The sequence below is a fragment of the Amphiura filiformis genome, chromosome 3 (assembly GCF_039555335.1).
Source record: "Amphiura filiformis chromosome 3, Afil_fr2py, whole genome shotgun sequence".
NCBI classification, from domain to species: Eukaryota; Metazoa; Echinodermata; class Ophiuroidea; order Amphilepidida; family Amphiuridae; genus Amphiura; species Amphiura filiformis.
Genome location: NC_092630.1, coordinates 65,225,182 through 65,240,504, shown reverse-complemented (window position 1 = coordinate 65,240,504; position 15,323 = coordinate 65,225,182). Strand labels below are relative to the sequence as shown.

Here is a 15,323-nt window from a genome sequence, read left to right as displayed (position 1 = left end):
ATTAATAAAAAATACCTGTGATAAATTTATCTGTACAAATTGTCGCACCGAAAGTGACATATGGTATATTTGCAACCCTACTGTGGATTTGCAATTGACCTGGGGAACATATTGGAACATTTTGCACGGGTCAGCTCAAAAGACATCACTAAGTTCTGGGGCCAAATCTTAGAATTGCGTTATCTGGACATCTGCAAGAGGTACAGGGCTCAAACTCGGTGACAACTCATGACCAGGGGTGAATTATGGAACATCTTACAGGGGTCTGGTCAAAGGTCATCTGGGTCAAATCTTAGAATTGCATTTTCTGGACATCTGTGAGGAGTACAGGACTCAAAACTCGGTGACAACAAACCTCATGACAGGGGAACATTTTTGGAACATTTTGCAGGGGTCAGATACCTCCACAACACCAACATGCCCCAGCTAGGTTTGTGGTCTATGACCACCATTTGCCTCTAGTTGTACTTCAATTTGGTCAGTGTTGTTGTTGAGCCTGCTAGACTTCCTGTGTATCTCAGATATTTATTTATTTTAGCTATATGGACAGCATAAGATCCTTTACGTCAAAAGAAGGTAAACAGTTAGAAATAAAGTACATAAAAATACTGCCCTAGATATGGCTTGTTTCATATTTGCTAACACATGCCTCAGTTTCAAGTGTTTTAAGTTTTGTGAATATTTCAAAAGAATAACAAGCAAATGTAAACAGGTATATAAATACTGTACCAACAAAATGCTTACATTAGTTGCATGCATTAAAGACAAACAAACAAACAAACAAACAAACAAACAAACAAACAAACAAAAACAGTCTACTTCATGTAACTGAATTCCCCAAATCCTGGATATACAACCTCACAACCACACCTCTAAGATCTTTGTCACAGTCATACCTCAGTGGGTGCCTACGACTTGAACTTGACATAGTATATGTGGACATCAAAACTCACTCCCTATTATCAGAGTTTATTTCAAGATTTCATCACAGGATACAGTTTTCTGAACTGTGGCATAGGAATTGAGACACAGACAAACACTTTTGTGACAAACTTAAACAGAAAAAATAAAGACTTTTCTCTCAATGTTAAATTTTGATCTTCCTGTTCAGTCTGGGCCACATATGTTTGACCTTTTTACAAAGGTTAAAACAATTTTGATCTTTTCCCCCCAGCAAATGATGCACAGTTTTTTAAGACACATTTATTGACATATTTCACATTACAAATAATTTAACAGTCCTGCCATATTGTGCAATATACTGCACCAATCATGCAATTTGCGGGAAAAGCATGAAATTTGGCACTGTCCTATCAAAATAAGCTAAAATACATGGAGTACAATACTTTGATTGTAGACTTCGATAAGCTGAATAATTTTGTGTAGGAGCTAAGTGAAATTTCTCCATTAGGAGTATGTTACCGAGTATTTAAATTTGAGGGCATTCATAAAGTCAGGTTGGATAGCTATAGAAACATCAATTTGGCCAAATCAATTTTGATTGCAATCAAACCGTACAATGTCCAGAATGTGTGTAAAAACACCAATTTCAATAACATCTTCAGACATATTGCTTTACGTGAATATTAATCCCTTTTTAAAGCAATAATTATTTAAGAGATGTACTTGTTAATTACAGCAAGCTGATCAGGTAGTTCACTAATCTCACTTTTGTAACCGCTTTTCTGATTGGCTGCTTTAATATTGGAGTGTATATGAATTGATATTAATTAATATTTGACAGTTATGAAGATTTGCAACCTACTTTCAACATTTAGAACACAAACAAACATGACAAATTTTGTTATAGCTTCATTATAATGTGTAATTTGAGTGACACATTTGTCTTGGGATGTAGGGTGGGGCATATGTGCACGACTGCATACCTTTTTTTAAATGTAACTTTCTCAACAAATGAATCAATTTTATGCAAGTTGACATTTAGAACACAAGAAGGCTGTATTACATAGATTTTATCAGGAAGGGACTTGCTTTCTGGGTTCGCATTTTGTATTGTTTGAAATCAAGGTTCATGTACCTAATGACATTGAGCATGTTGAATCATTTGGGATTTGTACAGGAAACCTTCTGAAGGAAGTAACAATCCTATGTAATATTTCACTTGTAAAGTCATTTTGTTTCTGAAGGTTTGAACTTTTGAGAAGTGAATGGATTTTATATAAACTGTCAAGTTCAAGAACATGAGGAAAGTGGTACTTCTTAGTAAGTGCAGTATTATAAGTACTAACTTATTCAGTTCATTGTTACCATTCCATTTAAATCAGAGAGAGCCAGGGAGAGGGAGAGGGGGAGAGGTAGAATATCTAATAAGCATGGAGGGGGAACCTAACTTAGAACAGGTGTCCAGTTTAGCAAACATTTAACTTTTTGACAAAAAAAAATACAAAGGAAACATTTCACAGGTCACACATTTAGATTTTAAAAATAAGGGCAACACTTAGTGCAGAGTGGGGTGACTCATCATTTGACCACGGCTCTGGGAATATTCACTTTTTGACTCTATTTGCAACCAATTTTCTTTTTCATTTTTAAAGACAAAAATCAGAATGACCATGTTTTCTTGGGGGCAAAACAGAGTGAAAGTTCACTCACTATGTTTGATCCTTTCGAATTGTAGCCATATCTCCATCTATATATTTTCCTTTCCTTTCAATCTTTTGAGGTCTTGAGGCAACAAAAAATCTAGAGCTGCTGGCCTTAGGATTGAAGAATTAACTCATTCTGATTTTAACAGTAAATTAATTGCAGTAAACTGTGATATATTTCATTCTGTGCACATTAAAATGCTGACATCATTAATCTTAATAACTAATGCAATGCATCACTCATCAGAACTAAAACTATCTCTCATTAAAATCCACTAATAAGTTGTAACTTGAGAAAAATAGTCTTAAGACTAAGAGTCTTTAAGAATTACTCATTAATCCAATATAAAGAAGATGGATTGAACTTATAATGGGATTGTGATATATGGGTTTTAATCTACTCCAGGGAATTTATGCATCTGCACAACAACTGTCTCTATAATGACATTTTCTGAATAAAAATTACTATATTTTGTGAGCACTTGACTAAAAAAAAACCCTGTATGACCTGGACAAGATAGGAAGTTAATTTGACTTGAGGTGAAAAATGAATCATGCAAAAGACATGAATCCATTTCATTTTAATAATAATAATGACCATGTGTCATGAAGGAAATAACTGCAAAGCAGAATAAATCAATCATTTCAATTCGATGGAAAAGGACATTTTGGTTCATTTTTTGGTGACAACATTGAAGACATTCTAATGCCAATATTAACAGTCATGTTTCCTTTGACTAATTCATTATAGTATCCTTCCATCATATTCATGTTTGGGGCAGATGTTGCGATGCTACAATATATGTGTATAACAAGGGGAGGGTAGGACTGTCTTTGATCATTACTTTTGTTTTCCACATTAAAACCCTAACACTGACAGGGTTTTTTGGTGCTGGGAAGAAAACAAGGACATTTTAAAGGAAGAAAATAAACACAAAGAAGTGGCTTATTTCCCTCGGGATTCAAACTCCACACCCCTTGGGAGCCAGGTACGCTATCGGCTACCAGTAGCCGTGGTTGTTTTGTTAGCATGGCCAACGAAACCATGCCTATACATGACTTTGCTGATTACGTCATCACATCATATGGGATGCATGCATTCATGCACAGTCGCTTTGCTTTGTAAGATTATGTACGATTTTTGTTTGTTTGGGTTAACTAACTTAATAAATCATAATTACACTAAAGGGCAACAAATAAACACATTTATTTTAAATGTTTGTACAAAATGTCTGTACTCCACAGAAAAAGTTGAAGCACTTGACAGTCACTCCTCCCAATTCATGCTGATAGAAGGAAGGGAGGAGGTTAAGTTTCTACTTCACATGAAATAATGTGAATCACGCTTGAATAATTGGAGTGCTGGCAGTAACCATGGCAACAACTTAAGACTAATAAAACATTTGTCAAAAGATCCTATAACTTTCATAATGATTAACATTAATTGATGTCACATACATATGTCATTTTTAATAAAACATTATGATGATGTAAAGGGGATTGAAAAGAAGGTTCCATGCAAGCTTCAAAGGGTGACCACATGAGTTCCAATGCATATCCTTTCGGTAAGCATACATCCATTTGATTACAATTTATGTTAGTATGTCATCTTCTTTCCAGCCGGTTGACAACTTTAAAACTATGTGATATACTTTATATTAAACTTCTGAACAATCCAAAATAGAGATTTCCTGAGATTTAATGCAAATTTGGGGTATATTTTTGATTTATTTTATTTTAGCCTATACGCAAAACCTTGACAGCTTCCAACAAAAGCATGACATGACAATGGCATTTTATTTTGTAAAACTTTATATTAATTGTTAGTGGTTAGTGTACCTTCACCCACCTTTAAACTTATGGCCAACTGGCGGAAGTAAAACAGGTCCAGATCTTCGATAGCATCGCTGGCTCCATCAGCGGCCCGCGCAGCCATGCCAGCAAACTTGCTGCCTGCAAAAAGCCGCATGGCAGAGGGCGGTGTTGTTATCAGCGCCGACGGTGATGATGGAGGCGGCGGTGGATCCTAATGGTGAAAAGGGAAAAGGCAGAGTTACATGGAATGGAATGAGTGTATTGATTGGCAAGATTAGCAGGGCTATGTATTTTTTAAAAGTTAAAAACATGTTTTTAACTTTTAAAAAGAATAAATACCATTAAAAAACATGTTTTTTAACTTTAAAAACAATAAATAACATTAAAATGTTATTTATTGTTTCCATAAAACATCCAAAATATAATAAGTTTAATTTTAACATTCTTTTGTATCTAACAAACCTGTAACCCATGAATGACAGTGCCGTGTACATTATGTGTATGTACACACCATTACCATGATTACCAGAGAAAAGATTCAACCCAAATAACCAAATTATGGTTAGCATTTGTTTGATGCTACTACAATGAAAATGTAAATGACAAAACTTTGTCAAATTACTTAAAATTCCATACCATTTTGTAGAATATTAAGCAATATATTTTTGAAAAGGCATGGCAAACATATCTGTAAACAATTGATGTAAAACTCACAGTAAAAGTGTTCACAATAATTAAGTACTGTCATTTTATAGTGCAATTGTATAGCTCACATCCTGCTAGTTCTTTTGTGAAAGTATGAATTAGAATGAGAAATATCATCATTCAATTCCGAAATGTAAAAAACCCTTTTTTTTTCATATGGCCAAATTCCTGGAAATCTGTAAATTCCTAGAAATCTGGAAATTCCTAGAAATCTGGAAATTTCCCAAAAACTAGCATTCCTGAATCTAGGCCCTATACATTATACATCAAGAGTTACAATCCCACTGCAAATATGATAGCAATCACATTAACCATGACGACCTCTTTGCAAATGTTTCTACACACAAGGGCAGTCTTCAATCAAATAACCATAATGAAATTATGGTACTTTCGATGGAGCTTCTGTATGAACAAAGACAACCATTGACGATCTTAAACAATCAACATCCATGAAGATCACCGTGTGTGATCTCTGGCACTCTCATCTCCAAGCAATCAGTTCTTAACAACTTCATATCTCAGTGAATTCCTGATATGGTTGTATTTAAACTCATCCATTGGGGCCAAATATCACTTAATGTGCATGCATATTTGTATAAGAATTGTGAAATAAGGAGTTGGGTATGAGAGCACAGAAACTTACGTGAAGAGAGCAAATTGGTGCTTAGAAACACTCTAGGAGATCTGGCCCTTTATCACAACTTGTCCACAGGGAGTTATTAGTATAAAGCACGCCTCAGTATCTATTAAGTTTCAACGTGCAGGTAACTACTTGCAATAATAACGCATAGTACATGCAGCACAGGTATTTCCCATTATGTGTCTTCAGTCTTAAGAACCACTGAATGTTATAGCGCTGTATTCCAAGGCACTTAAAAGGCAAGTTGTTTCCATATCAGCATGTTTCTACTAAACAAACCGTTGACGAGCAATGCCAAGTAATGTGAGGAATAATGCTGTAATGGCCCCAGTAGAAACAGATTGGGTGGCAGCCCTCGAATTAAGAATCTGAAGGGGCACGGCAACTTTTTTAGGGCAAGTTGAAAATTGCCTTGGCTTTTCACTGAAAAGGCAAGGCAGCACGGCAGTTTGTAATATTTCAAGAGGGCATCATGGCAACTGTTGAAAATTTGAGAAGGGCACCAAGGCTTTGTCTCAAAAGTGAAGAAAACACACACAAACATAGATAGATGATTTTATAATGAAGGGGCAGGGCTGGGGCACCGACGGCAACTTCATTAGAGGGCATGGCAAGTGACTGCCTTGGGTAAAGGACATATTATGAGGGCATTACGGCAGTGGGGATGGGCACCCACAGCAAAATGCCATGGGTGCCGTGGGTTAATTCGAGGGCTGTTGGGTAGAAGGTGAAGGTTGAGGCAGGGTGATGCGATTTAACCTCACCAAGTCACCATCAAACATCAAGCACCTTTTGAAGTGATTACTAGTGTGTTATGCAGTGATGTGTCCAGTAGAAACAGAACAGGTGACAACTTAGTGGATGACATCGACACCGGAAGTCACTTGAACTACAATGAAGCGCAAGCAATCAAAACAAGCTTGAAGGTCACACAAAAGTTTTTCTGGACTTCTGCCCTCCCCAATAAATGCATGGGTGGTGAATCGTTCCCCTGCATTCGCAACACAGCAGCAACAACCTGGTTGACGGTAATGGGATTAAAAATGTGCGGCGTAATGATAGGTGATCAGTATTTTGTGTAAACAAAAGCTTTGCAAAATTGCAATTTTGATACAACAGAATTTGATAAACTTCACATTAGCATAAAATAATTTATAAAGGCATGACTCAAATTCATCATTTAAAAGCGAACTGCTAAAAAATGTAAAGTAGAAATGTGTAGAGAGTAGTGTTCTATCCATGCCGGTCGGGGATATCCGGCACAGAGTCTTCCCGACCGGCACTAAGTTTAAATATATTAATTGGTCACCGACTGCGCCGACCAGCACAAAAAATCTTTGAAATCACAGAAAATGCAGGAAGTTATACAACCAAGATTTTGTGTGTTTTTACCTGAGAGAACAGTAAGAGATGAATTTGTCCAAGTAGAGATATTAAGAGACAAAGTCGTCTGTGGTGTAGCTGTATGTAAGGAGGGAGGACAGCTACATTACAGACAAATTCATCTCTTAAATCTTCCTCCTTTCACACACTCAGCTACTAACATTAGCCAGCACTAAAATTGTGTTGGCTATAACCATAGACTGTACTATAACTCTGGTAAAGAGTTGAACAATGAATAATATTACATAACAAAGTTGGTCTTAAGTCATATGGAATACAGTTACCATACTTAAAGGCCTGTATAGTGATTTGCTCATCCCGGCATTGAATTAATCTTCAAAATTCAGATTTTGGTACCATTGTCATCGTCATAGATGTGCTAACATAGCCTGCTAGTGGTTCAGCCGAAAGCTGGCAATTTATCTGTTATTAATCATAGACCATTTAATGGTCTATGTATTAATATACTGACAGTATATAAATTAGCCACATGTATTTGAATGTGACTTCAACTTTGTCAATACTGCAGTTTTCCTCATTTTTTACCAATTTTTTTTTCATTTATAAAATACCTAATGATAATGATAATGACTTATCCTTTACTTTTAGTCAATTTATAAACAATTTTTTTTGTTGCACTTTTGCTGGGATCACGGAAAGGGCCTTTAATTCAATGTTGAATAGCTTACATAGGTGAAGTTTTTAATGTCATCAAATTCTGCACCTGTGTTGAGCAAAGAATGTCCCTCTGTTGGATACTATGACTAAATTGTACATCATCACTTGGCAGACAAAACACTTGACAAAAATCTATGCCAAATGCAACTAACTTGTGCATTCTAAGCTGAATTGACTTGGGGTATATTATATTACTAGCTTTTGTCAAATCTAATGAGCCCCTTGTAAACACATTTTTGTCATAACTTGGAACATGTTTAAGCCTTTTCTTGCAAAATTAAAATTGACCTACTGGCTTGGTCAAAAAGTTCATCATGTTCATGGGTTAGATATCACTGAATTGTCTCTGATAATTACCCAGAAAATTACAACTTTAAATTCATTTTGCCATCAGTTTTCCAACAAACTGATGCATGAGACAACATGTATCAGTATGGTTATATCTTTTTTCTATGTATACAGTGTAAAGATTTGCCCTCTTGTATAACTCTGTAATTGCCCACAAACATTCATATTGGAAAGCATGCCTATTCTGTAAAAGCGTAGTGTGGCCACATAATAGTCAATTTTTGGTTTGTTGCAGCAAATGCAAAAAATGAAACTTGCCATTTTATGAGAAACACACCAAAGAGATGATCATTTTGGTTTTAAAAGGTTGCACCATATACAGGACATTTGACAATATTGATATTCTTGATAAACCTGGCTTGTCACAGCCTGGCTTCATAAACTTACACAACCTTGACAAAGACAAATTTGTGCAATTAAAATATTAAGGGATCTAGAATGAGCGTTTATGGCGTTTCGACAGTATTTTTTGTGGGACACGAGAGCACCTCAGACGTGTCGAATTGCATTCTGAATACTGAAGCATGTCTTTCTGATATCAAATAATTTTCATTTTTGAAATTCACGATATAATACAAATTTTATGACAAATTATTAAAATTTGATATTTTTCAAATTTTTGATATATAACAGTCCTCGAAATAAATTTTATAAATCTAATGATATATTCTTAAAGTGTATGTAGTTGGGAGGAAAGTCGACGATCAATTGAAAATTTTGACCTTTTATATTGAAGATATGGATTTTTTCCCAAAAGACCAATTTTGTTTGTGTTTTGGGAAATAAAATCCATATCTTCAATACGAAAGGTCAAAATTTTCAATTGATAGTCGGCTTTTCATCCCACCTACATACACTTTAAGTATAAATCATCAGATTTATAAAGTTTACTTCAAGTACTGTTAAATATCAAAATATCAATTTTAATGATTTGCCATAAAATGTGTATTCCATTGCGAATTTCAAAAATCAAAATTATTTGATATCAGAAGGACATTCTTCGTATTCAGAATGCAATTCGATATGTCTGATGTGCTCTAATGTCCCACAAAAAAATACTGTCCAAACGTTCATACCCCTTCCCTTAACTAACACATGATATAATACACTATAAAGAACTCCCATCATTAATTACACCTATAAAGTTAGGGGTAAATGTATAGTTGCCATTAGAAGTGAATCTATTTTTAAGCCATGAAAATTTCCTTAGAAGTTGTGGGAGGGGGATCGTTGATTCTATTAATAATACCACCCCCTGATAATATGGTCTTCCCAAAATTTCAGTTACGTACAGAACCACTTTCCTGTTTTGCCTGAAGCTTGTGATTTAAGGCATTAAGACATTGTCATGATTGTAAAAGGTATATGACAGGCCTACCTGGTATGAAAAATACAATTATTGGTACCGGTAGTTTGTAACTATGACACCAATATTGTCACTTGTTATCCTTCAATCCTGTAGGAGTCAGTGGCTATTTGTGGTGGCTTGTGGACAGCGCATCATTTTGTTGTGGAAATAAACATATAATACTAGCAACTAGCAACAGGGTCGTATTGCTTTTATAAAAAATAATATAAAATTGAAGAGCACTTGGCCTGAAATTGCTGGTAACACCCAATATCACTATTTATTACGTGACACATTTTAAAAAAGAAATCCTTGAAAAAAAGAGTTTAGTCGTTCATCGACAGGACAGCAAGGTTGTCACAAAGGAAGCTCAAATCATACAAATGCAGGTGAATGAACCTAAACTTCAAGTGATATTGTCAATATAGGTGTCCACTGATAACAAAAACTGTCTTCATTCATATCATCCCAATAATTAAATCAATCATCAATCAATGATCCATGTCATCATTTCTGATGCAATTTTTGCACGAAATCGTCCCGATCCATTTTGTAATCTTGATATTGAGTCATTTGCCAATTTTGTGTTTAGGAAGTTAACTCAAGGTTATGACTTGAACTTACACAGAAAATATATTATGGCAGAGGTTTTGCTTACATATTCTTTAAAAATTAAACAAAAATATATCCAACTAGGGCAACAAGCAAAAACGTTTTTGTGAGATTAATCACAAGCACTGTTACAACACAGCATAACAGAAATTAGCAATTGTAAAGTAATAGTCAAATCGGAGACAATTTTACAGTGGTTTTTAATTTGTTTCATTCCCCTTACTATTGAGGGTGTAGGTATGAGATTAAAGTCACTAATAAAGGGTGGGCTAATTTAATAGGTCAAATAAAGCTAATAAAAGAAACATGACACGCTTAGTTTATTACTACATCTACATATTGTGTGTACCGTAAATCTATAAATCCAAGTGCTTGTTTTGAGGACACGGTGGCTCAGTGGTTACGGCCTTGGACATATACTCTGAGTGCTTGCTTGACATGCGTGGGTTCGAGTCCCTGTCACACTACCGCTTTGCCTCACTTGCCTCACCCCATCCAGGTGCAATGGGAAGCTGTTAGGGGTAGTCACAGTCATTGTACTGATGAACCCTGCACCATTTGTAGGCTGCAAATGTGGTTTGGACATATTCTAATGACAGCTGTTAATGGCATAAAGTGCTATAAAAATATCTATATTTCTTTCTTTATTTTTTGTTTTCTTGACTGTTGGGTAGCATTCATTCCAGTTCTTCTTTTGCATCTTGCATTTGTTGTAGCTAACCTGGCCTTTGTATAACTGTTCACTATTTTCAGTTTGAAGATCAATGATATAATTTTGACTGAGAAGTCTTGTTTTTGCTACAGCTGAAGCAGAAAACATGCAGTAGACAAAGTACTTAGATAATTGCTTCAGTAATATTCAATTACGCACTCCGATTCACTTTCATTTTCAAACCTGCTTAACACTACTTACACATTCAGTTTGGGATGAACTAATTTAGTAGTAGATACTGAAATTGGTATATTATTCAATTAAAGGGGGTCATATGTTTTTAAAATCTCAATATTGCTAAGATCTTTTACAAACTAACAAAACAAAAAACAAAAACCACATATCATTCCCTCATTATTTAGGATTGAATTAAGGTTTGGGGTTAGTTTAATTTCATGTTCTATTGTGTATCAGGACCTTAGGCTTGGATACAGTGTTGGGGTAAAATATGAATATAAGAAGTTTTCTTTTTTTGTTTTATGTTAAGATTCCTGTACAATATTGGTATAGAAATAAAACAAAAAACCCTGTTTTCAAATGCGACACGATCTGGTCCATGGACACCAAAGGAGGCATGAAAATTAGTTATTATAGTTATTACCTTATACAAACATCAGGTTATAATAAACTTCTGAAGTTTTGTGATGTCTATTTTCTTATGTATTTTGTTATAATTTACTCCACATTTTTGCCTTTATCTCTATTTCAAATTTGCAGCCTTTAGCCTCCATCCAGGGCCTCCATGAACAAAATTGTGCCATTAATGTTCTTGATTATACACCCTGCCATCTCAAAATAAAGCAAAGAATAAAAGGTTAAACAAAATGAAACAAGGCAGTTTGTGACCCAGCATATTCCCAGCTGTCGCAGTAGTTTTAAGTGGAAAAATGAATTAAATGTTAAGATCATAGCAAGGGTTGTTATGGAAATAGAAGGTGGTTCTCGAAACACTGGGCCTCTTGGCATAGCAGTTGCAATAAGTAAGTCAGTCTAGCCATTTAACTCTATTTGACCTATTTGACCTTTGACAAATGACCCACCTCTGAACTTAACCACTGCTTACTTAAGATACATCTATGCTGCAAAGGTGGACACCTAACTCGCTTAGATCGAGAGATATTGTGTTGAAAAGGTTTATAAAGGGACGCACACCCAATTTCAATAGCCCCCTTCGCCAAGTTTTGGCGGAGTAAAAAAAATCATAAGACAAATAATATCAAAATAATTTAAGGTTAATTTAAAACTACAAATATGTTACACTTACCACGACAATGAAAGGTATTGGTGCCTGTTTGGCACATATAATATACTCATCTGCTTCATTAATAGTGTGAATAGGCAAAGACAAGAGCCTTGAAAGTTGGCATTTAATCTTTGGTGGAGAAATCATGGATAGATGTGACTTCTTAAACATCAAAATATTCTGCATCAATTTGGTATCCATGGTATATGGTATGTGTGTGTTTTCCTTCCACCAACAACATCAACAGAAATGCTGCAAATTTGTCCTCACCAAGATGCAAATAAATCCTTTTTTGAAATTTATTCCAAAAGAGCACTAAAATGTGTTTTATCAATCCTTAAATCCAATATTGGTCAAACCAGATCCATAGTAAAAAAATGTGCATGACCGACCAAGCACTTCTTTCGTCACAAATGCATGGTTGAATAGCAAGATAAAACTGACGAATCAAAGTTGTTCTATACTAAGTAATGTTGTCAACTTGTCAGACAGTTTATGGCCAACGTTTAATAAGTCCCGCGTACTACTGGAAGTGACTAGGCTGGTTGCTTCCACTGCTTTCTGATGTGAGTGTCTTACAGGAACAATTCTTCCTGCTCTGAAATTTCCACTTAAACACTGCACCGCTTTTCAGCTCAACTAAGTAATGCGTTTTCTTGTTCAATTGCAACTTAATGAGTCCAGTGCAGTCAAATTTGGTTCATAAATCAATGTAATTTGTTCTCAAAACAAAATGTATATAATCCAATCCAACATTCCGCTTTCTTCTCCAACTCACCGGATATGAACAGCTAATAAAATCACATGTGATTCACTCCAACAGATCAGTTTTCCATCCAAAACATTGATAAAAATCCTTTTTAAATTTTTTTTAACAGCACTGAAGAAGTCAACCAAGTGACAACGTTGAAAGGAGTTGTAGGTGTGTGGCTAGTTCATGTCCATGTTGACCAATCCAATTGATGATTCACTTCTACACACAGTAGTACCGTGTCACCAACCTACCAAGCAAGGCTCTTTCCTGACAGATCCACACACAACCCCAAAACCAATCAACAACTTTCTACACAACGAGTCGTTCCTTGTCATTGATCACACACGCTTTAGAGTGGCCGGCTTGCGGTGGTGTCATCACACACGTACCCCCTTAATAGCGTATTTAGTCGTGCAACGCTCCCTGGAGCAAGGCAAGGCCAGCATGCAATAGTGATAATCTCATGGGAAACAGGCTGTTACAGTTTACTAAGGAGATGATCTGTCCCCTTAACCCTCTGCTTATGGATATCTATTGCAAACAATTAATGAGTGTAATTCTAGAACGCCCTTTACACCTTAACATTGACGATTAAGGTTTAGTTTTTTAGTAATAGCAAGTAAAAACGATGGTTAAAATCAGAAAAGTCTTTACAATATTGTGCTTTAACATATTTAATGCATGGGTACATTTGAAGGTCGCCATAATCAAGGGTGATTTCCAAACTTATGTCTCAAGAACCACCAAACCAGTATTGTGCATGTTTACACCTATTCCAATGCTGACTGCATTTTTTAAATAGATTCCTGACTAAGATACTAATTCTTATGAACTTCCAAAAATCCAAAAAAGACTCTACATTGTCATTTGCTACATCTATATTAGAACATAAATTGAAAATGTTGAATGTTCGATTCTGTTCAATAATGAATTTATAGGTCCAACATATTATAAGTGATCCCTTAGAACAATGAATGTTATACTTTTAATTTCACTAAACAATTCCACACATTTAGTACATGTTGCATAGTTAATGGTTATGCTCATTTGTATCTTAAAATATCTAGTTCTACTATATGAAAAGAGAGACATTATCATGTTGCTGATATTTGCATGTTGAAAGTTCATGTGTGTGAGGAAGGAAGACCTCATCAAGACTGGGTCCTGTGATCTCAATTTAGAGACATTGGATATCCCAATGTTGAATGTATGCTACAACAGTTAGCTGTACTCAGCTGTTATCACAGCTACGGTGCTACTTTAAAGTTGTGTTCACATTTTGAATTACACCCGCGGTAAACTTACGCTAACATTGACAAAAGTTCCACAAATATTTTCCCATTCCTACTGCGTGTCCACACTTTATAGCCTACTCCTACCACTACGCCGACCAGTTCCACCAAGCATTCACTTCTGATCGGGTGACCAGGTCTGACTGGGTGCCAGGCGTAGCAACGTTCACATTGCAACTTACACCTGGCGGAGATTACACCCAGCTCATTACTCCTGATTTTTGTCACGAGTAAATTGTCAGATGTATGCCTGGCGGAACTAGCCCCTACCACTACTCCTAGCAACTTGCGCCAACCAGGCGTACGTCCGACAATGTGAACACAGCTTAAGAGAAATAATTTTTCAACTGTAGGTAAATTTCAAACAATAAAACCCAACTTTACAAACACTGGCAATTGGCAATAATTATCTGGAGGGCTGATTGACAACTGTGTGGTACATTCCCTCTGTCTTCCACTTGTTACTGTTTTTGGATCACATGTCCAGTTAATTCATAAACGTCTGAAAATCATGCTTACAATAATGCAAATTTTTCAGTTTTGGCTTTTATACCAAGCAATATGCCCACCCCTGTGACCATTTGACTCTAGAGAGACAAGATATAGACCCCTATCATTTAAACCAAAATTTTGTTCTTAAGCAGTTGATTTCATACTTTGATGGTAGTTGAACAAATGCCAGAATCATATACAACTGGAATGGTTTGGTATTAATTGGAATTAAATAACTTCGGCAGTAAATAAAACAGTTTTTTAGAGTTTTAACTCCACTAAATCGTAAATCGTAGAAGAAGTAGGGTCATAAGCTATCCTAGTCTTCAAGATATCAGGTACTTAAAATAATTTTAAGCTTCAATTCTCTAGGTCCTGTTTGTAGCAATATTGAAACACATAATCTGGAAGTAAACTTCATATTTTAGTGGATGTGATTTAATACATAAAAATGCAACCCTTAACTCTAACGGTAACCGAACCAAGTCTCATTAAAGCTCACTATTAAAACCACTGTGTGTGTATGCATTCCACGTGACTTGATGACGCAATCAGCCTAAGTCATATACCCAGGGAATCACTGCCCGGGGCAGCGTAACCTCCGTGGCTACAGGTCGGTGATCTTCTGCATGCAATGCAAGGGGTCCAATGTTCGAATCCTAAGGGTGCCAAGTGACTTCTTTGTTCAACTTCTG

General features: G+C 35.7%; 1 protein-coding gene across 7 annotated transcripts in view; it reads right to left on the bottom strand.

Annotated features, from left to right (window-relative positions):
• The window catches only part of LOC140148976 (rhotekin-like), a 152,811-nt gene that overhangs the window by 101,746 nt on the left and 35,742 nt on the right, over positions 1-15,323 (bottom strand). For 3 of the 7 annotated variants that reach the window (XM_072171091.1, XM_072171094.1, XM_072171095.1), the window contains exon 2: positions 4,456-4,632. The exons of 1 other annotated variant lie outside the window; for it this stretch is intronic. In XM_072171091.1, the coding sequence (XP_072027192.1) occupies positions 4,456-4,632 (177 nt within the window). Of the gene's footprint in view, positions 1-4,455; positions 4,633-12,111; positions 13,146-15,323 lie in introns of those variants that run through there. 3 more of the 7 variants (XM_072171089.1, XM_072171092.1, XM_072171097.1) reach the window with 3 other exon arrangements.